The sequence below is a fragment of the Equus quagga genome, chromosome 4 (assembly GCF_021613505.1).
Source record: "Equus quagga isolate Etosha38 chromosome 4, UCLA_HA_Equagga_1.0, whole genome shotgun sequence".
Classification (NCBI taxonomy): domain Eukaryota; kingdom Metazoa; phylum Chordata; class Mammalia; order Perissodactyla; family Equidae; genus Equus; species Equus quagga.
Window position 1 is genome coordinate 11291317 of NC_060270.1, and position 23120 is coordinate 11314436.

At 38.1% G+C, this 23120-nt stretch overlaps 1 protein-coding gene across 1 annotated transcript in view; it reads right to left on the reverse strand.

Annotated features, from left to right (window-relative positions):
- Positions 1-470: 470 nt before the first annotated feature.
- Positions 471-23120, reverse strand: part of IFT57 (intraflagellar transport 57) — a 54046-nt gene continuing 31396 nt past the window's right edge. Inside the window, exons 7-11 of the mRNA XM_046659589.1 lie at positions 9237-9308; positions 5056-5187; positions 3654-3716; positions 1874-1940; positions 471-872 (exon numbers count right to left, since the gene is read on the reverse strand). Of these exons, the coding sequence (XP_046515545.1) occupies positions 694-872; positions 1874-1940; positions 3654-3716; positions 5056-5187; positions 9237-9308 (513 nt within the window). The 3' untranslated portion in view covers positions 471-693. The remainder of the gene's footprint in view (positions 873-1873; positions 1941-3653; positions 3717-5055; positions 5188-9236; positions 9309-23120) is intronic.

Here is a 23120-nt window from a genome sequence, read left to right on the forward strand (position 1 = left end):
AGTGCCACAGGAAAAGGTAGACCTGAGATAAGTACAAGCCCTTTCGTCACTATAGGAGCGGAGTCAAACATACTGAAGTATTTATTAGGTGGCCTAGATTACAGAAAATGTAAAATACGAAACACTCATGACAAATAAAGTTCAGATGTTGATAAGGATACCGAAGTTTTTTCTTATTGTTTTTTAAAAATGTAACTTTAGGTAACCATAAAGCTGAGGCAAGGGCAGTTTGGGTTCTTTGAAAGAATCCGCAGCCGTGTTAGCTGCCTCTGCGCACAGAGCACTTGTGATCGCTGCAGAGGTGGACCCAGCTGAGGGCCATACTGTGTCAAAGGTCCGTGTAGTGACAGGGCAGCAGCACTCATGGAAAGCAGGGATCACATACACTAGCTTATGCAGGGGACAACAAGAAAAGTGAGCTGGGGTGGTGGGCGGGTATGTTTTTAACATATGTAACGATTAGTGAAAGCTTCTGTGAAAGTGAGAATTTTTAATTACTTTATTAAATATTATATTCAATTTAAAGGCTTTAACCATCCATAATCACCATGATACAATGTGTGCATGTACATATGCAAAAAATATCCATTGAACATGCATGAAGAGGTATAACTATGTGTTGAAATCTATGCAACATGAAATATAATTTGATATAAAAAACCAACTAATGAGAAGCATGAGAAACAGTATGTTTTAATAGGAGCCTATTGTGGATTCCGGAATGACTGTGGCATGCATGTCCCTAGTCATGTTGGACTTTTCCTTCAGTTTGGACTGGAGTAATGTGTGTTCCACAACACCGATTCGAATGTCCATCTGAATGGTTTCTTGCTTCAGCTTTGTTAAGCTCTGTTTAATCTTCACCAAAGGAGCTGCAGAATGAAAATAACATGGAATAAAAACGTCCATTTGGAGTCTCAGTGTATTACAGAATCGTATGACATTTTCCTCACTTTGTCTTAAGCCAAAAATAGGGTTAAAAACACAGCCAACAACTTCCTGACATTCACACAGTTTTGCTGTGGCATTTAAACACCTGAGACTTTTAGGATGGGAAATGATACAGCATTTGATGCACTGAGGCTGAACTTCCTTCCTTTACTAGGGGAAGAGTTGTCAAAAGGGTGTTTAAGGGTGTCTTCAACATTTTTTTATGGGCCAGTATATCTGTCTGAAGGAAAAGGGGATCCAGTGGGACAAAAAGGGCAGGAAGAATTACCTTGGAGATATAGATAAGGGGTTCACTCAAACATACTACAAAACCCCTCTCGATCCCCTCCTGAAAGCTCACTCAGTATACACCATCAGAATCCTAGGAAATCTTTCTAGAGCACAGAAGGATCTTAGGCAATCGCCACTGGTCAAAACAACTAGCTCATGATGGAGGATGATTACTGGAGGACTATTAATTCTTCTCTGTTTGACCCCTGCCCAGTCAGGTCTACTGGGGAAGAGGAAAACAAACAAAGGTCGTCACATCACTGCCTTTGTGCCATTTGGGCATATACTTAGTGCTCTTTTGTATATGAAATGGAATAATGAAGCTCATTTGTCAAAAATAGAAAATACTGTTTTTTTTAAACCAGCATAACAAAGTGCATATGTAGATATTTCCAACTCTATCTCTGAATTGATACAGTTTAAATTTTAAAAGTCCTAAATGACAGTAAAAATATTATGGTTCTTCTCAGCCGATTTCTAAGGAAAACAGGATACTGGTAATCAGACATCATTTCTGCACCATGTACCTCTCATCAAACAAGTACATTTAAAAAAGCAGATTCCCTCTTTATTAATACATTTTGTTAAATAGAGTCCTTGAAGAGATATTCTTCTCTTGCTCATTTTCTCCTTTAAATGAGTACATACTCACCACCGTCAGTCATACTGCTCCCTTTTTCTTCCATTTCTTGTTTTACCTTTTCTAGTTCTTCTGTAACCTTTCATTGAAAAAAAAAGTTTTCATGAGCACTGAATTTTAATAAACTTTCAAAAATTTTGAATAATGTATTAGGAAAATTAATTTAGATATAATACATAAAGGGATATAAAGATATTAGGAGTATTCTGGATATATTTGAATAATAAGATGAAGTACGTAGATATGCAAAGCTTCTTTATCTTCTAAGAGTGCTCCTAATGTTGACCTCCACCAAATCTCTTCCTCACTGACCCCCTCAGGAGGTAACGTGATAGAATAAAAACGAGCTAAGTTGTTTTAGGCGTTAGGCACTTGCACCTTGCAGTTATCACACAGCATCTATCATGCCAGTCTCTAATAATCAGTTATTAATTAAAATAGTATAAACATCCTAAAAAGATTTTGGATTTATAAAGGTTTACTAGGTATCTTTCTTAATATATAGTTTTTATAAGAGAACATGCCACTTTTTTCTTTATAGACACTAAAAATAATGTCTATACCATATGGCTCTATAAAAATACTCTAACAGCTCTATCAGAACCATGAACTCCCAGAGGCTTACTGTGCTGTCACGTCGGCTCTTATCTGTACTCTACATCATACTCAAAATGATACTGCTATCGCCTCTATTATTAGCAAAATTCCAAACTAGGATTAATACAGGTAAAAAATACCATCTTTAAAAAATTGAAAATTTTTGATATGATCTAGAAGTAAGGCATAATTACTGTAACTCAGTAGTCTTTATTTTTAGCATACTAGTGAGTAAAAACTTCCTTGGGAATAAAGTGCTCATCCAAGTAAAGCAAATTAATTTTTTTCAGGCCCCTGAAATGTTACAAGTGGGGATAACTACCTACTCCGTCAGAACTAAACGGCTCCCAGGACGCGTGCTGAGTGTTAATTTACCTAACGTAAGTGAGCACTTTACTTCTACATAACGTTTGCTTCGCTAGAAGCACCACGGGGTTAGAGTCTAAATATTTCTAAAGTCAGATTCTTAGTATTTAAAAATAACTGTTTACTCCTCAAATAATCTCTATAAAGAAGCTTAATTCTATTACGTAGCAAAGTTTGGGATGATTATACTGGACTGTAACCAAAGATACTCTCGGATTTTAGTCCCACGTTGCCTACTGGCCCAGTTTAAGGGTTTTTCCCCTCCCAGCTCTTCAGTGGAAAATGGGAAAATATATTAGGTTTTACCTCTCTTGCAAGATCATGGAAATAAATACAACAAGACATGTAAATATTCCAGAAGTTCTCAGAAGGAAAGGGTTACAAGTCACTCCCAGTTTGTGGACAGAGAAATACTCGGGATCACACACAAGTTATCAACAGCAATCATTAAAAACAAATCTTCTGTCTTCCAGACTAACATTAAAGTTTGTTAGAGACACTTAAGTTAGTGCTTTACCTGCTCTTCTATATATTAATTATAATCATTATATTTCAAAAAACATTAAAGAAACTTAAGAATTTGCTAATATTATCAGCAGTTTAATAGAACAACGTCAGGCATTTTGTGGCAACAAGCAGTATATACATACATGATGGATTCACTGATAAGAAAATTAGGTATTTTCTCCTAAAGGAAAGGATTTAAAGCCACAGGAAGCAAGTATTGAAATAAACAACCCACGGCTGCCGCAGCATTGAACCGTGAGAGGCTCCGAACAGCTGGGGCCCAGCTGACAGGTGAGAAGACAGTGAGAGCCACGGCGCACACCTCAGACAGGAGTCTGGTCCTTTCCGTCACGCCGCCATTTCCCTGCTGGTATCGCTCTCTTGCCTGAGGGAGAAAACATTTTGTTTAACAACAAATTCAAAACAGAAGCAGATTACTTAAATACCACCTCACTGTGTTTGCAATTTCTGCGTATCATTTTATGACAACTCCCCTCCTGGTCAGTGAATGCATTTGAGAAAGCGACATTTAACTGCAGCTGTTTCAGGTCCCTAACAGGCATCAGGTATCTAACTACAGCGCTGTAGATAATGAACTACCGTGACATTCGTACACGGCTGTGTGACGTGCGTGGGCATGGCTCATGATAAAAACTGTCCTCAGCCATTCCCAAACAGGTCAGGGCAGCGGCTCTCAGTTGATCTAATTTGCGTGCTATGCAGAGAAAACCAGTTCTAAAAAATCAATCATAAGAGAGCATTAGGATCAGCAATTAATAAGAATTAATAAACAGTATGACAGTACGGAATATGTTCTTGGGAACTAATCTAACAATCAATTATTTAATATCAATGTTTGAGAGATACACAGTGGCTTTAATCAGAGACTTTTACAGCATTTTAAAAGTAACAATATCCATAAATAGACGTGTAGATGAAGGAATAATTAAACAATAACCTAATAAAAAAGAGAAGATTACTTTCTGCTTGGTTTTGAGATCTTCCGAAATACAGAAGTATCTCAAGTTTATTTCCATTTTTTTCTTGTTCTAACCTTGTCTGCTGAAAGAAAAAAAAAAAACATGCCTTCAACTGACATTTGCGAGTGTTCTTCCTCGTCTTCAACATCAGGAAAGAGGGGGTACAGATCCCAAAGGAAAGCCTGTAGGTCCCTACAGCTGGGACAAGGAACTGCGCTTTCAAAGCCTGAAGGTTTAATTTATTTTTTGGTTGAAATTCTGAAACTTTGAAAGGATTAAAAATTTGCTCAATTAATTAAACTGCTTGTCTTTGAATACGTCTTGCTTTCACATTCCTTATTGTGTGGTTGCAAGTCTTTATGGCAAGGATGTCTTTTCCCTCTGACACATGTAAATGCAGACTATTCTTCCTCCTACTCATACGGTAAATTAACAGCAGACTTAGAAACAAAACCAGGTGTCCTGACACTCTGTTCCTGTTCTAAGCCAGGTTCCCCAACAATATATACCTTCGCTTATTTCAGTCAAATGAAGAAACAAATGTAATAGGAGATAATTTCTACCACATGTAAAACAGACATGACAAGTTCTGTTGCCTCATTTGGCTTCCTAAAGTGGGCAAAGACTCAGTGTGTTGCCGTTTGTGAAAAGGATTTCACGATTCCCAAACGAAGAGCGCTGTGTCAGGTTTAGGGATGAAGGTCATTAATTGGAATAAAGCCCCAGATATCATTCTTAAATTACCTCACTCAGCTGGGCTTGGGCTGCACGATATTCTTGAACCAAGTGCTCAAGCTGATTGTTGATGTACTTTTCTCGGCTGCCAATCTTTTCCAGGGTCCTACTAATTTCATTATGGAGTTTGTCCAAAAATCCCTAGAAATTCCATGGGATTTTAGTAGGTAAAAGAATTCAAAATATATTTTTCAAAAATAGTTTAAAATGGGTTAAATCTCCCCCAATCCATTTCCCAAATTCTCAACCACTTGTGAAAAAGTAGACAGTTTGAAATTTTCAATAGCAAAGAAGTCTGCAACGAGAAATATTTCAGTTACACTTTGCAGAAGGTTAAAGTGAAAAAGCACCTAGTAGTCTTAGCTAATTCATTTGTCCTTACACACATCTAAAATGTATGTGAGTGGAATTTGCTTTATATAAAAGTTCATAATCAAAGCAGGTAAGGAATAACATGACTTTCTTGTAGCACACTTCAAAGATGCCTGGAATGTTCCAGTTGGAAGTAGATCATTAAACTTATGGCTCTAGCCTGGGACCCATAATTTCTCATTCCAACTTTGCTTCTTTGTGATGTCCTCCAAAAGCCCTTGTATCTGGCAGGACAGCAAGCCTGAGGAAGCTGTAGGTTCTACTCATTGCTGGCCTGGTGCTCTGTTATCCCTCGGGATTCAGAGAGGAAAGAATGAAATGTTTCTAACATATATATATATACAGTCATGCGTCTCTTAACATCGGGATATACTCTGAGAAATGCATTGTCAGGCGATTTCACTGTTGTGCGAACATCATAGTGTGTACTTACACGACCTAGATGGTATAGCCTGCTACACACCTAGGCCATATTATAGCCTATTGCTCCTAGACTACAAACCTGTATAGCATGTTACTGTACTAACTAATGTAGGCAATTATAACACAATGGTAAGTATTTATGTATCTAAATATAGAAAAGGTAGAGAAAAACAACAGTATGAAAGATAAAAAAATGGTATACAAGTATAGGGCACTCACCATGAATGGAGCTTGCAGGACTGGAAGTTGCTCTGGGTGAATCAGTGAGTGAGTGGTGAGTGCACGTGGAGGCCTAGGACGTTGCTGTACACGACTGCGGACTTTATAAACACTGTACACTACGCTACACTAAATTTATAAAAAATTTTTTGTCTTTTTTCAAGAATAAGTTAACCTTAGCTTACTGTAACTTTTTTACTTTATAAACTTCTAAATTTTTTTAACTTTTTGATTCTTTTGTAGTAACACTTAAAGCACAAACACATTGTACAGCTACACAAAAATATACTCTTTCTTTATAGCCTTATTCTATAATCTTTTATCTGTTTTTAAAATTTTTACTTTTCTTTAGTTTTTAAACTTTTTTTTTTTTTGTGAGGAACATTAGCCCTGAGCTAACATCTACTGCCAATCCTCCTCTTTTTGCTAAGGAAGACTGGCCCTGAGCTAACATCCGTGACCATCTTCCTCTACTTCATATGTGGGACACCTGCCACAGCATGGCTTGCCAAGCAGTGTGCAGGTCCGCACCCGGGTTCTGAACCAGTGAACTCTGGGCCGCCAAAGCAGAAAATGCAAACTTAACTGCTGCGCCACTGGGCTCACCCCTAAACTTCTTAGTTAACTAAGATGCAAACACACATAGTAGCCTGGGCCTACACAGGGTCAGCATCATCAACATCACTGTCTTCCACCTCCACATCCTGTCTTACTGGAAGGTCTTCAGGGGCAATAACACGTGTGGAGCTGTCGTCTCCTATGATAACAATGTCTTCTTCTGGAACAGCTCCTGATGGACCTGCCTGAGGCTCTCCTTGAGGAGGGGTCACTCTTTTCAGAAACATGTCCATGGTGGTTGCTTGGTTTGTTTCTTTTTTCATCATAGATTTGCTTACAAGCAGATAATTCAGCATGAACATTCCTCTCTATTAATGAAAACCTTTCATTGTTGGGCTCCATGTTTTCAACTTTTTGAGGAGCTTGTTGAGGTCTGTAAAAGCTTCTGCTAAACCCTTCACTGTGAATTTTCTTGGGGGTTCTTCTTTCTTCTCCTGCAGTTTCCTTTTCTCTTGCCTCTTCTTTAGCTATGTGTTCCTGTTCCAGTTCCAACAACTCCTCGTTAGTCAATTCCTCAGAACCACCTCTAGGATCTCCTCAATGTCATCCTCATCCACACCCAGGGTAAAGTTGTTTGCCATCTCAACCACAGCTTCGTTTACTTTTGCAACCTCTTCATCCTTGGCAAATCCTTTGAAGTCACGGATGAACCTCTTGAGTGTCTTCTTCCAGATGCCATTCATACACTCCTTGGTGACATCACCCTAAGCCCAAGCAAGGTTTTCGGTACAGTCATAGATGTTGTAATCCTTCCAGAATTGCATCAGTGTCTTCTCAGTGTCTTCCTCAGTTGCAGCAATAGTCTGGGCAAAGGTCCTCCACAGGTACTAGGCCTTAAAAGCTGCCAGAACTCCTTGATCCATTGGTTGGATCAAAGAGGTGGTGTTTGAAGGGAGAAACATCACTTTGATATTGGGATGAAGATCATCAATTAAAGGAGGTTGTTGGGAGCATTACCAATGATAAGCAAAATCTTAAAAGGTATGTTATTCTCAAACAATACTTCTCCATTTCAATGACATAGCAATTCAGGAGAGTATCTTGGAAGAGGAAGTGGGTCATTCATGACTTCTTATTACTCCTTGTAGTACACAGGCAGCGTGTGCTTATTGATATGTTTGAAGGTCCTGGGGTTCTCACTGTGCCAGATCACAAAGGGTTTCATTTTGTAGCCTGCAACATTGCCCCCGAGCAAGACTGTCATCCATCCTGCCCTTAAAAGCCCTGACACCTGGCAGTGACTTGGCCTCCTTCTGAATAAAAACTCCTTTCAGGCATTGATTTCCAGAATAGGGAGGTTTCATCCATATTGAATATTTGCTCTGGCAAGTAATCTTCCTCCACAATCAGCTTATCTAGAGTTTCCAAAAAGTCTTCAGCTGCCTTCACACCGGCACTCACTGACGCACCCCTCACTTTCACATTATGTAGTGAATAATGCTTCCTGAATGGTTTAAATCACCCAGAGCTGGCAGTAAATTCAGCATCATAGTTGGGTCCAGCCTTTTCTTTCAACATCACAAACTTTTTGCTTTGGTCATGACTGTCATGGCACTGGACATGCTTCTGTGTCTGGTCTTCCATCCAGATCATTAGAAGTTTCTCTATGTCTGATATAGACCCTTCTTGAACTTTTGTTAGTCTTGTTGCCTTCAATGAAGCAGATACTTTAACAGCTTCCATCACTTTGTTCAGCTTCAAGATCGTAGCTATGGTGGAATGGGACATGCCTGACTGGTGAGCAATAACCACCATTGATTTTCTACCTTTGTAGTCTTTAATCACTTTTAATTTCATTTCCAGGTCAATCATTCTATGTGACTTCTTACTGGCAACATTAGCAGTGAATTTCATACACTTAGGGGCCATGATGAACAAAACAACACGAGATGAAATCAAGCACAAGGCAAAATGATGCAATCAAGAGATGTGGTAAACATGAGAAGTATGAGGCTGCTGCAGGCATAACATAGCATACTGTTTTGCACTAAACTTTTGTTTATAAGTAGAAGGCATACGCTCTAAAATAACAATAAAAAGTACAGTATAACAAATACACAAACCATTAACATAGTCATTTATTATTAAGTAGTATGTAATGTACATAATTGTATGTGCTCTACTTTTATACAACTGGCAGTGCAGTAAGTTTGTTTACACCAGCATCACCACAAATGCATGAGTAATGCATTACACTACAATGTTACAACAGCTATGATGTCACCAGGCAATAGGAATTTTTCAGCTCTGTTATAATCTTATGGGACCACTGTTGTAGACCAAAACATCATTATGCAGGGCATGACTGTATATATAAATATATTAGATAAATATATATAATATACATAATATAATATATATATATCATTTTGCTTTTATATAAAGTTACCTTTCTTAGTTGGTTTAAGTGTTAGGGCTATCAAAAGGTAATATGGTACGTTCAATCAGTAAGCTCCTCAAAGGCCAGGATTGTGTCTTTTTGTCTTTCATGTTCTCCCTCAATAGGTGTTCCCCAGATGAGTATATGGACATTTATTTATCTGAAGTAATTCACATACCTTGGTCTCCTTTAGAGCAGATTCAATTCCACTTTTGTGTTGGTGCATCTGGTCAACATGGATTCTCCAATCCTACAGGCATAAGAGCATATAGGAAGAAGTAAAAAATACATTTCCTTCTCTCCTTTACTTTTTTGAAGTTGAGCCCTTTATTTTAATTACTTTGGTTGCTGCCTTATTTCAGGTGAGAGAGTCCTATATATAGCTTTGCAATCAGATTAGAAAGAATTATGTGTAGAGCACTTTAGGATAAAAGGTTCGAAATAAATGTAAATTATTTTATGTGTTCACAGAGTGATGTCTGACAATTTGAATATAAATTATTCCTGCACTGCTGGTGGTTAATATTTATGACTAGCCATCAAAATGAAAAAAAATTCTAATTACTAGAAAACACTTGTTTAAGCAATAACAATTATGTTTGCCAGAAGCAACTCTAGAATCAAGTACCATATATCAAATATTAGTTTGTCCCTTGGAAATTAAAATGGGGCCTTCTTCTTCAGTAAGACTTTGGAGGTTCTTTCTTAAGAAAGGAAGTCTATAATGATTGTTAGAGTTCAGATACTTTAAGATATACTGTGCCGCTACTAGACTGATCAGAATTAGCGTGCATATTTGAAGTCTGCTCCAACATTTTAATTTCCTACAAGATATCTTCAAAAATTTTTTGTTTACATTACTAATGGTAACAATTTTAAGACTTGAGAAATACCCATCATAAGAGAAAAAATATTAAGGTAAGTTGAAGCGAGCGATGGAACCAGGATAGTCCTCAATCACACATATCTGTTTACATACCCTGATGCTCCACTTTGCTATCTGCACTATTTTGTGAAGAGAAAAATATTCTGTGAATAATCCCATTCTACTGATTTCCTAACTTTGAAACAAGGGCTAGTGACTATAGGGTAAAAAAATGCTTGGGCACTTTACACATACCACGTATAAAATTACAATATATTAAAACTCCAAAGAACCTCAAAGAACATCTAGTCTCAGCCTTTCATGTCACAGATACAGAAACAGAGGCCCAGTGACAGAAAGGGGCACACCCAGGGCCACACAGGTAGTGGTGCACCTGGATCAGAACCCAACTGACTAATTCCCACACCACACATTTTGGCAGTTCAGAGTTAAGAAAAGGAGCAATGGGCTACTTGACACCAGCGAAGGTGCTAGAGCAGAGAAGAAGTCGGCACTTTCCTCTGTCCTTAAGCATTTTTGTGCCTCGTGAACAAAAAGTATCTCAGAATACGAGAGCTGGCGAGACCATAAAGATCACCTGCTCATCCGTTTAGCAGTCATCTAGTGAAGAGCTGAGGGACAGTTCACCACCTGTGACCGTAACTAGACAGACCTGGCAAGGAGACAGGCCCCTCCGCCGCAGCCAGTTAACACTCACATGGGGAGGAGAAGCAGCTGGCTGGCCTCCTGCAACTGGACCAACTAGGGTTAAGCTCAAAATGGAAACCTGTTTAAGCCCAAGCAAGCATCTTTATGAAAGAAAATGAACCTAACAAGTAGCATTATATTATTAATTTCTTTTAAAAAGTAAGCATCCTGCCTGACTCCAAAAAGAATTTCAGAAGCTTAATAAACACCAAGCTCAAGTATCCCTATTAGTCTCTCTTGTTGTCTGTCTCTCTATATACACACAGATACACACACACACATACACACACACATATATACACATTACATATATATATTTTTTTTACTTATTGTAATTGATTTGTTTAAAATAGTTTGTGTTCTGCTTTTTCTACCCAGCATTATTTTCTACTCAGCAAATGTAAAAAATATATTCTTTTCGTGTTTTAACGAAGTATTTTGGGAGACGCAAACATGCCTGACTCATCTATGTATAACTATGGTAACTTACATTGATGTTAAACTCCACGGAGGAGCTGGCATTTCAGTGGAGCCTTGAAGCATGTGCAGCATGGCAACAGGCTGGAAAGGAGTGGGAGAGGAAGGGTATTTCAGGCTGAGGGAGTAGCAAGAACAAGGAAAATCTGGAAAATATATAGGGAACAAGTAGCCCAGGCAGGCTAGAACATAAAACACAAAGTTCTTGTGGTGAAATGGGGTGGGGAGGATGAATCATGAGGAAATAAAGCTGGAGAGGTAGGTTAAATTAGATCAAGGGCTTTAACTAAGGAGGGTAGATTTTATCTTGCGGTAATGGGCGTATCAAAGATTTCTGGTTTCAGTTTTAAAGACAAGTCTGTGTTTTGAGAAAGTGACAGCGTGAAGGACTGATTAGACAGGCAAGACAGGGAGGGGACCAGTTAAGAGGCTGTGTTATGAATGGTCCATGTGGTTGATGAGCAGGGTTTGAATTAGAGCAGCGCTTATAAGAATGGAAGGCAAAGGATGGATTCAAGGGACAGTGCAGAGACACAACTGGCAGGACTTGAGGACTGACTAAGGGGAAACGTTGGGGGCTGAAGTGGAGCTGGGTAAGCAGACAGAAGGTGTCTTTAAGGTTTCCAGCCTTAGCAACTAAGTGGATAGTAATATCACAGTGTGACAAGAACAGAATAGATTTCAAGGAGTCAGAAATTCTGTGTATTCTTATTGTCTTTTAAAGTGGAAAGCTAGTAATGACTTATAATTATCTGCCAAGCAAAACTGAATGTTTGTTTTATTAAAATCTTCTAGATGGACATATTTCCTGTGCAGTTATAAAAAAAACAAAGCTTTAAAAGTGTTCTTACCCTTTAACCTAGCAATTTCACCTCTCGAAATTATTCCCAAGGAATAATTGGGGATAAACACAAAGATTAATGTACAAGTTCTTTGTAAAAGTAAAATATCAGAAAACTCTCTAAACATCTAACAGTAGAGGACAGTTTAAACTAATTTTGTAACATTCATTTCACCACTAAAATTAAAGCAGTATGATACCATTTTTATAAAGCTCAAGCCAGCAAAACTCAACAATATACTGTGTGGAGATACACACATATGTGAAAACACTTAAAAAACAATGGAAGAAGCTACTGACAACACGCAACTTGAGAAGAGTGGTTACCCCTGAGGGGGGCGGTAGCAGAGGAGCACAGATGTAATTTTGCAGGTTTTGTGAGGGTCCAGTTCTCAAGTGCGGAGTGTTTGTTTTATTATTGAGCTTCATAAATATACATGTATTGCATATTACATATATTAATATTGCATATCAAAATGTTAAATTCATTTTTTCAAAAAATATACAATAATCAGCAAAAATGCATGCTAACGTACAGTAAAGTGGAAAAACATTGCCAAAAGAGTACAATCATTTAGTAAAAATTAATATTTGTGTACATTTGTGTGTATATTAAGACAGGGATTTGATATTGGTGTTTTAAATTTCCTCTTTATCCTTCCAAAAATTTCTAAATTTCCTAGAGAGAATTTTATCACTTTAAATCATCAAGGGAAACAAAAAGTAAAAAACCTAGATGCCCAAGTCCTTGAAAGGCGTTTAATATAGTTATAGTGGAAAATACAAATGATTATACTTGTAAAATTTTAAAAACGAATATAAATAGGCAAAATACATAGCTTTGAAAAAACTACAACTGAGATGGTTAAAAACTCTACAAAGGCTTGTGGTAAGAATGGAGAAGTGATGGATTTTAATGATATTTAAGACTTGATCCCCAAAATAAGTAACAGTAAAAGGAACTGTTCCACAATGATAGCAATTCTCACATTAGCAAGGAATCCATAGGTTACAGCGTACTTTTCTATACCTTTCCTTACATGATACTCACACAGGTTTGCAGCGCTAAGTCGACATCCCCTCCCTTCTCTCACCTCCACCCCTCCCTGTAGAGGGTTCTGTGATTGGCCGGCTGGCTGTGGGAGGAGTATGCTTCCCTGCTCCATGGGCACTGCCCTTGGCCACGTGATTCTCTTTGGCCAGTGGAATGACGGTGGACATGGCCTATGCCAGAACCGTGCAGTAGCGCTAAGAGGCATCCATCAAGCTCTCTTACCCTTTCTTTCAGCCATGATAATAGGCATGCCCCACACGGGGGCTATCCTTCTCAGTCTGGGTCTGGGAATAAGAAACACGGAACACAGCTGGAGCAGAGCCACAGCTGAGCCATACATCAGAAAAGTTTTTTGAGTGAGAATAAATGTGTTATTATTATTGTAAACTACTGCAATTTGGGGGTTGTTTTGTGATACAGAAAAACTGACTATATATACATACTTTGTAGGAGGAAAACCAAGAATCAGGTAGGTAAACGACCTTTCAAAGTTCCATGTCTGGAAAATGGAAAGCACTCCCAAACCAGCGCATTTTCCACATATTACATGCTACTTTTCTTTGTGATAAAAGGGACTACCAAAGGGAACCATGGTAAACCAAGATTTCTTTTTGTTATTTATCAAGTGAGACCAGGGGCTGCTAGAATTTACTGGTCACCTAGTCCAAAGTGCTCCAAGGGTGTTCATTAAGCATCATTTCTCCTCTTTATCGAAGGGGGGTTTTTCTCCTAATCTAGCACATTTCCTCTCTTTGTGGAAATGAGAAAACCAATAATGACACAGGATATCATTTCTCTAGACTTTCTACCTTTCGAAATCCTTTCATACAAAATGTCACGTATAACTCTCTCTGTCACTTGTGAGGTAGACAGCAAAGGAACTGCTGGAGCCATCACCTCCTCCCACTCCAAATTCTGTAGCACCAAATTATATATCTCCCTTTTTCAGAAACTAGAGAACGATGATGACATATCTGCAGATGGTGATTCACCGTATACCGTAAAACCACACTGTGTGAGACCTAGCTGCAGCTGTTACGGTGGCTGGCAATACTACACAGATCTCTGGGTTCTACTTTAATATAACAACACCCGCACAATGATTTCCTTTGTATATGCAGAGACATTTTATCTTTTTGTCTGTATCTCCAACTCAATGCTTAGAGCTCCTCTCTGAAACTGCTGGGGAAAGAGAGATTGAAACATGAGCTTGGGATGGCAAATGGAACATAAATCTGTGTATAAGTTTCACTAATTTACAACTTGTGAAATGTCAAACTCTCAGTTTTCTTCACCCAAGTTTGAGCTTCTTTACGTGTGGAGAGGCAGAGTGCCAAAGGACCCTTGACGGAAAAAAGCTGAGGAAGACACTTGTGGACGGGGATACGTCTTCCTGGGCTCAGGGAGGGTCCATGCCAGAGCACAGCTGACTCTGGGAGTTCACGGGTCTGTCGGTGCCTTTCCCCAGCCCCCAAGAGCAGGAGCAGGGCTCCAAGTTTCTGATGTGACTGAAATTGCTTTCTACCACAAAATGCTACTTCTGCCACTCATGCTACCTTTCTCCTCTATTCTTACTGCTCCTCCCTCAATTCTGTTATGAATAATAGTCTAATGAAATCTTAATTCAATGTTCTGTTTCTGCAGCTTTATTTTAGTGAATATTAAAATATTTACAAGGGTTTTTATGGGCTTCCTCCATTTAAGGTGCCTAATCCCATTTTTCTCATTAGGACTTTGTTTCAACTCTGAATTCACCTTCTCTAGGGATTTTCAAGATCACTTGGGAAGAAATCCTGTACCTCCGTGTCACAGATTGGGTAACAAATTGAGGTTGTGGGATTTTTACACTGTCAATCACAAAATGAATAGAAAACCAAATGTCCTTTCTGTCACTTATAGATTTTCCATTACACCAACTGCCTCTTTCATTTCCTTACTTTGTCACCTAATTTCAATATGAAGCACAAGAAACTGAAACTCCCAATTCAAGTTTGCACATTAAATAAATGTTTCTCAGCTTGGTTGTTTTGCTAAAGCTTAGATGCTATAGGAGGTCTGCTGCTTCTAATTTGCTGTGGACAAACAAGCTGGATTACCAACCTTTTTAGAATAATCTCTAAAACAAGTCTCCGTAAGTTCCAAAAAAGGAGTTATCAAACTCTCCTATAAACAAAATGCTTAAGTTTTAGTACAGAGTTTTTGGGATCTCTATTTTGGCTACTCAGAAAACCTTTCTATCTCCTTCCTGGGATATAGAGTAGTCACCAATAGTCACATCCATCATGAGATCTTTTTAAGTCTAACAATAACAACCTCAATGTTAACATTCAAGGAACGCTTAGTATGTGTCAGGCACTATGCTATGCACTGTCCACACATCATCACACACAATTTCTTTTCTTTTTTTTTAAACATACACCCTACACCTTTAATTGGGGTTTTCCTTTTTTTTTTTTTTTTTTTGAGGAAGATTAGCCCTGAGCTAACTGCCGCCAATCCTCCTCTTTTTGCTGAGGAAGACTGGCTCTGAGCTAACATCCGTGCCCATGTTCCTCTACTTTATATGTGGGACGCCTACCACAGCATGGCCTGCCAAGCGGTGCTGTGTCCGTGCACCCGGGATCCGAACTGGAGAACCCCGGGCCGCCGAATCAGAAGGTGCAAACTTAACAGCTGTGCCACTGGGCCAGCCCCACAATTCTCTTAAAAACTCTACTAAGATGAGGTAATTGAGACATAGCTAGTTTTACGTGGACTGCCCAAGCTCCCCCAGGCAAATCAGTGGTAGAGCCCAAACCTGCAAAGACCACTCTATCATAACATAGCATTTCCCTGGTGAAAGGGAGTAAAGAGTACATAAAATTTTAAGAGAGGAGTGGTGAAAGGAGACTTCAGTTTTACTGGTAGTATTTGAATTTTTATAAGAATGTATTAATATATCAATTATATAATGAAAAAATGAATTTAAAACATTTTTAGGAAAAATATACATAATTAAAAATTTTCTCACAAAGAAATATTCAGACTCAGATGGCTTTGTCAGTGAATTTTCCCAAACATTTAAGAAAGAAATAGCAACAATCTTATACAAACTCTACCAGAGAACAGAAGAAAAAGGGAGAGCAATTGCCAACTTGTTTTATGAAGCCTGCATAGCATTACACTAAAACCTGACAGACACCTAAAAAACAAGAAAAATTACAGATCAGTATCTTTTGTAAAAATAGATACAAAAATCCTCAACAATATCAGCAAATCGAATCCAATAACATATGAAAAGGATCATATATCACAATTAAGTTTCATTTGATTCCAAAATGCAAGGTTAGTTTAACACTCAAAAATCTATCAATATAATCTACCATAACAAGAGAGAAAAAATGAGGAGATAATCATATGATCATCTTAATAGGCGAAGAAAAAAATCACTTGAAAAAATTTAACATCCATTCATAATAATAACTCTTAGCAAACTAGGAACAAAAGGGAAGTTCCTTAATCTACTAAAGAATATTTATAAAAGTCATAAAGCGAATATCATACTTAATGGTACAATTGAAATGGTGAAAACTCTTTCCCCCTTCTAATACCTTTCCTTCTAATACCACTTAGAGCGAACAAAGACTAGAGTTCTTAACCAGTACGTCAGGCAAGAAAACAGAAATAAAAGGGATAAGGCTTATAAAGAAAGAAATACGATCGATGTTATCTGCAGATGATATAATCATATACACAGAAAATGCAAAGGAATCTACAGGCCTATTGTTAGAATGAATGGAGATGTGTGTACATAAACATATACGCACACCTATATATAGAAGTGTATTTTTACATACCAGCAACAAATAAACAGAAAATAAAATGAAAAAGATACTATTTCCACAGTAGCAAATAACAAGAAACAGACCAATATAACCAAATGGAGCGTCCAGATACAGATCTGCACGCACATGCTCACTCTTTATGACAAAGCAGCACACTGGTGAAAGGATAACCTTTTCGATAAACTGGGTCAGTTGCATATACATAAGAAAATGAAATAAATCTTGAGTTCCACTTCACATCATACACAAGAATCAATGCTAGATAGACTGCAATCTCAATGCAAAAGGTAAAATAATAAAGTTTCAAGAAGAAAACATAGGAGAATCTCTTCATAACATGGGGTAAGCAAAGATTCTTAAATATTTAAAACATAAATATCACTTTGAGTGTATTAAAATTAAGCCACTGTTTATCGTAATACACCAATAAGAGTGAAAAGGGAAGCTAAACGGTAGATATTTGCAATACATCTATCTGACAAATGACTCACATCCAGAATATATAAAGAACTTCCTTAAATCAAAAGAAAAAGCAGATAACCCAATTGCAAAAGAGAAAAGAGGATAGCCAAACGCCAAATAAACATGCAGAAACGGGCTCAACTTCATTAGTCATCAGGGAAATGCAAATTAAAATGACAGAGACATCACAACATACCTATCATGAAAATTAAAATGATACTTAATGTTGATAAAGATGTGGAGCAACTGGAACTGTCCTACACAGCTGGAAGGAGTATAAATTTGTACAAGCACTTTCTAGCACTATTTGGCAAGGTCTGCTACAGCTGTACATATACAGACACTATGACCTAGCAATTCCATTCCTAGCAGACATTCCAGTGGAAATGTGGATGTATGTTTACCAAAAGACATGTACAAGAATTTTCAAAGCAGCATTATTTATAATTGTCCCAAACTATAAACAACTGATGGAAGCGAGATGCAGGCTGCTCTGCAAGGGCGTGACGTAGGGTTAGGCAGCTCTCTGCCACTGAAGGAGCGTACAGCTGGAAGTTGTCTGCTAACCACACTCTCTGTGGCTGGGCAGCAAGTCCATGCTTGCAAGCGGATCTGGACAGTTCATCTCTGTTTCAACCACAGGCAGAGAGACTTAGTTATTAAAATTATAACTAGAGCTGAAGTGGTTGAGAGGCAGGGCCAAGTGTGAGCTGCAGTCCAAAATCGATCAGTCTCAAGATTTCAATGTGGAATACCGATGTTCTGAGACAACGTTTAATACCCCAATCCGTGGTCAATGATACAACTCTTTGGAAATCTGATGCTTAGAAATCGGGTTATGCAAAAGAAGCAAAGAAGACAGCTTGACAGAAGGAGTTGCGTATGTTAAGTTCACTGTAGCAAATATTTCTTCGGCAGGTTAATAATTTATTATGCTTTCTGCAAGGATATGAGCAGCACATTTCCCTCCACCTGGAGCACTCCCTTCCCTAATAACAGAACATTGTCTGTTTTTTCTCTTTGCCACTTTGCACAAGCAGTTTTGCAATCTCTTCTTGTTCTAATTGTCAGATTAATCTTCAGCTTCATCACTGCTCTCATTTGTGCATGTATTTGTGTATGTGTGTGAGAGAGAAAGAGAAGAAGAGAGCGTGAGACTTCCATTAAATTAAATAACTTTTTCATGAGATTGAATTAATTTCTTAATGAAAAATGCCCACCGGGTTGTAGGATAATTACAGAATGTGGCTTTCCTGAATTTTTAAATGTGACATTTTTCCTTCATTGCCAGCAGCATCAAGTGCCCTGTGGTACACCCTTGTGGTGCGAAAGCATGATTTTTCTTTATATGTGTTCAAAGAACTAAACATACGACTTAAGCAGAGTTGAGCATGTACGTGTGGTGTATGTTGTATGCGTATATTTGTTGCAGGGGGTGTGGGAATCATAATTGCTAGAAATATGTGTTTCCTCAGGAAAGTTCCTGCTTTCTAGATATTCCTCTTGTAGAGAAAAATACAACAGTGTGCGCAGAGGGTAAGCAAAGGCCATCATAACAAGCACTGGTCTTTTCACACCTGCCAGTAATTGAACTGAAACTGGAGATCCATAATCTCTCAATGAAATACCTTGTCAGTTAAATAATTACATTTCTAACGTGTGCTGAGAGATTATCTTCACTGACTACCATCTGCTACTACAGCGTTTTCATGTGTTGACTCAGACTCATTATTCATGCTCACTCCATCCACACCCCTTTTATATAGCCACACAGATCTTCAGAGTGAGGGTTTCCAGACATTAGAAGGAGTCATAAGCCCAGAGAAGAGATTTGGCAAGACAGACAGGGAGTTAATGGGGCCCTCTGAGAAAGCAGGACACTCTTAGAGCAAGTCAGAAGGTAAGTATTTACAGGACGCTCAGTAACTATGTTGGGTAGCCAAAAGAGATGACCTTGAACAGTCCCTCTCAACTTCAAGAATCTTCTAATCAAAATTTTGATCTCATACTGATACTCAAAAAACAAACAAAAAACTGAAAAAATAAATATAGTCATCTGCATATTTGAAGAACCAAGAAACATAAATTGTTACCTTAGCATAAGGAAACAGAATCAAATATAATGGGATAAAGACTATGGGGGTAAAATTTGTCCAAATACGAAGAAATCTGTAATAAAACACAATGATAGTAAGAACTACTCCAATATCATTGATTGGAAAAATGAGTCAAGCTAAATAAAAAGTACATTTTATAGGGAGGTCCATATGACAAACGGTTTCTCCTTTAATTCATATTTTATAGTAATAATTTAAAGGAAACATTAAATCATACTTTGCAATAGCGAAAGATTTAGGCAGTCTAGAAATTCTAATTATAATCAATATGTATTAATTCACTGCTGTCAATCACAAATGTCTAACTGAGGTCTATCTGCTGTGAGGCACTAGGAACTTCGCTCTGCAGTATTTACATAACATGCAGTCGTTATTGGCTATTTCCTTACAATCTGCTAGCACTGCTGAAGCTCTTTAGTTAGAGCTGATGGGAATCTCTAAAGCAAAAACACTTGTTCTCCTATTTCAGCCTGTGATATATGAAACCTTTCCCTGATCCAGTTGAAACATTTATCACACTCAGGGTAAATAGGGATGAAGGCATCAACAACGATCTTGAAACACAGAATATCTTCAGTGTTCAACAAGATGGGACAGAGGCAGCTGAATTCTTTTCCAGCTGCTTAGGCATGGCTAGGTCTTTCTCCAGCCCTTTGCGGCACATTTACATGTATAATTCTAAGCATAGTTATTCTTTCCCACAATCCTGATATCTGTCCATGTCCCACATGCTACAAAGAAAATAAACTTTGTGAACACAACTTATAAGTCCACAAAATAACGGCATGATTTTAAAAAAATAAAACAAAAACCAAACACAATACTGTTTTGTGCAGTCCCCTTTAAGGAAAGTTTGCCCGTAAAAGTCCATCAGTGAACATTTCCCCTCATTCTCAGAGGCGAAGTGCGGTTGAGTAATCATGCAGGCTGTTCTGAAATTGTATGTGTATCTAGTTAATTTAGGCAGTTTATTTTGATAGCATTCACCTCTTTTTGATTATAGCAGGTGTTTCAAGGATAAATTTGCTGAAAGTTGTACTTTATTTAAACAACAGCCGCATGCACATTTCTGGCCTTACTATATTAAAAAGCATTTATTGTCTGGCAGCAATAGATACAATTACAAACATTTGTGACAGTAATTGGAGCTATTACTCCTGCATGGAGCCTCATGGAGACCAACTTATTGCCACCTGTATTTACATTTGTTACTGGTAATTGTAAAAGCTGATTTTTTTTTTTATTTGGTGCCTTATTTTTTTTTAAATTATGTGAGCATTTCTCAACAAAAAGTCTGTCTACCAGAAAATCTATAGGAATTATAAATGCAGTTTCTCCATTATTTAATAACAGGCAGAATCCCATTTCAATGACTAATATATACATAAAATGCATTCCTGTATCCTAGCCCACAGAATATATTATACCATTTTGCTCATGGATGCAAGAATCCTATCAATATAGCCTATCCAACAACTAGCGTACAGAGCTTAAAAAAGGCTCTTTATTCCCAAACCATAACAATTTGTAAATCCCTACAGATCAAAAATATTTAGAAAGCTAGCTTTTATTAACACTCTTCTTACACTGCATCCAAACACAGTGATGGCAGGAGGTCAAAGCAAGTTACTCTCTCCACTGCTTTGGAATGAGAAAAATACCCTCTATTGCTTCCAGATACAGATTTGTCTATAATAGGAAAAAGAGAACGCCTACCATTGTACATTTCTGCAAGATTTGGCCTCCAATCTGAAGAGACTTAAATCTAATACGGCAATTCTGTGGTCCCTCCAGGTTCATTTAAATGGAATTGCACCTGCTGATTAATGAAGGCCTCGCTCCTCCCTCTTAGGTTTTAGCTCTCACAGTGACTAAAGAGCCCAAGGGCTAGAGACTATTGCAATGATTCCGTCCTTAGCACAATGACTCCTTGGAAGGTTTCCTGCTGTGAATTACCCAAAGCAACACCTGTATGGTTTATTTATGGTAAAGCAAAATCCAATTGCTTGGAGTTGAAACTTCAAGTTTAAGGTTCTTTTTACAATTGTACTCTGAGAAAGTCAGACACTGAAGAACAGGTAAGGATGTAAAGAAGCAGTTCAGTGAATAAAAGTCTTGAAATAATTAGAAACACACTGTAGTACTTCCAAATCCTTTAAAAAAAATCTCTTCATCTAAATTCCTTGTAACAAACCTGAAGATTTACATAATGACTAAAGAAATTTTGGTGGAATGAAGGGGGTGCCTAGCCAACTATCTTTTAAAACAAAGCAGGAAACATTTAATTACAATTGGGAAAAAAATCTACTTAAGTCATTAATCAAAAATTTAATTACAGTATCCACAGGGCACTAAAGGATGATAGAGCATTTCTTCATTGCATTAAATACCTAATATTAAATCATTATAATATATAATCTTTTGGGAATAAATACTGTATAATTGAAGAAAAGGGACTATGTAAGGTTTAGCTGAAAACTGATTTGACACTTTCTGTTCTTCCTTATTTCTAGGGGACAGGAATAAATATTTTTTAATGTTTACTTGATTTCTATTATAGTAAAAACCTTTGACTTGAAAAACATCATCTTTCTGAAAAGGACTAATATGATTGGCCATTTTAAGAAGCCACATTCCCGTGGTTCAATAAGTGAAGTTCAGAGACTAAATCGACAAAGGGACACCAGACAAGACATATCCTAAGCTCCAGTGCTTGCACGACTCTGCCCCGTCATTCCTCCAATGGGATGCTACACCTCCTGGTTTGACCCCAGCTGCTGAGCTTGTCCAAGTCATCTCTGCCACCTGGCTCTGAGCTGGGGACTGACGGTGACCTTCCAGCACTGGAGACAGCCATCTCAAGTTATGGTTTACAACTTCTAAGGATGAGTGGAAATGCTCATGATGCAATGATATGTTAAATAAAAGAGGTGTCATCTGGGGGGCCAACCCCGTGGCCGAGTGGTTAAGTTCGCTTTGGCAGCCCAGGGTTTCGCCAGTTCGAATCCTGGGTGCGGACATGGCACCGCTCATCAAGCCATGCTGAGGCATCCCACATGCCACAACTAGAAGGACCCACGACTAAAAATATACAACTATGTACTGGGGGCTTTGGGGAGAAAAAGGAAAAATAACATCTTAAAAAAACAAATAGAAGTGTCATGTCAACTGCATACATAAAGGCACACAGAAATAGTGGTGGACAAAGCGTCAGTGATTCCTCTGGCACCATTTAGAGGGCTTTGGCCATGTTTGTTCATTTAATCCTTTTAGTAACTCTCTGAGGTAGGTTTTACAACAACCCCATTTTACAGATGAGGACAAGGAGGCACAGAGTGGTTGAGTAACTGGCCCACAGGGTCCAATAGCTATATAAGTGTTAGAGCCAGGATTTGCACTCAAGCAACCTGGATTCAGAATTTGTGCTTTTAACCAGTATGCTATATTGTCACTAATGGACTGCATAAGAGCCTGGGTCGTAGGGTCAGATTTCATGTCCCTCACTCACTAGGCAAAGGCAAGTTACTTAACGTCTCCATGTTTCAGTTTCCTCCTTTTAGTAAAAGGTACCTGCATCTTACTGGCATGGAAAGGATCCAGTGAGTTAATATGCCCGCAGTGCTAAGGACAGCACCTGGCACGCAGTAACTCTTAGTAAATGTCACTTTTTACTATTAGTATCATATTATATATACCTTTAGTAGGGGAAAACTG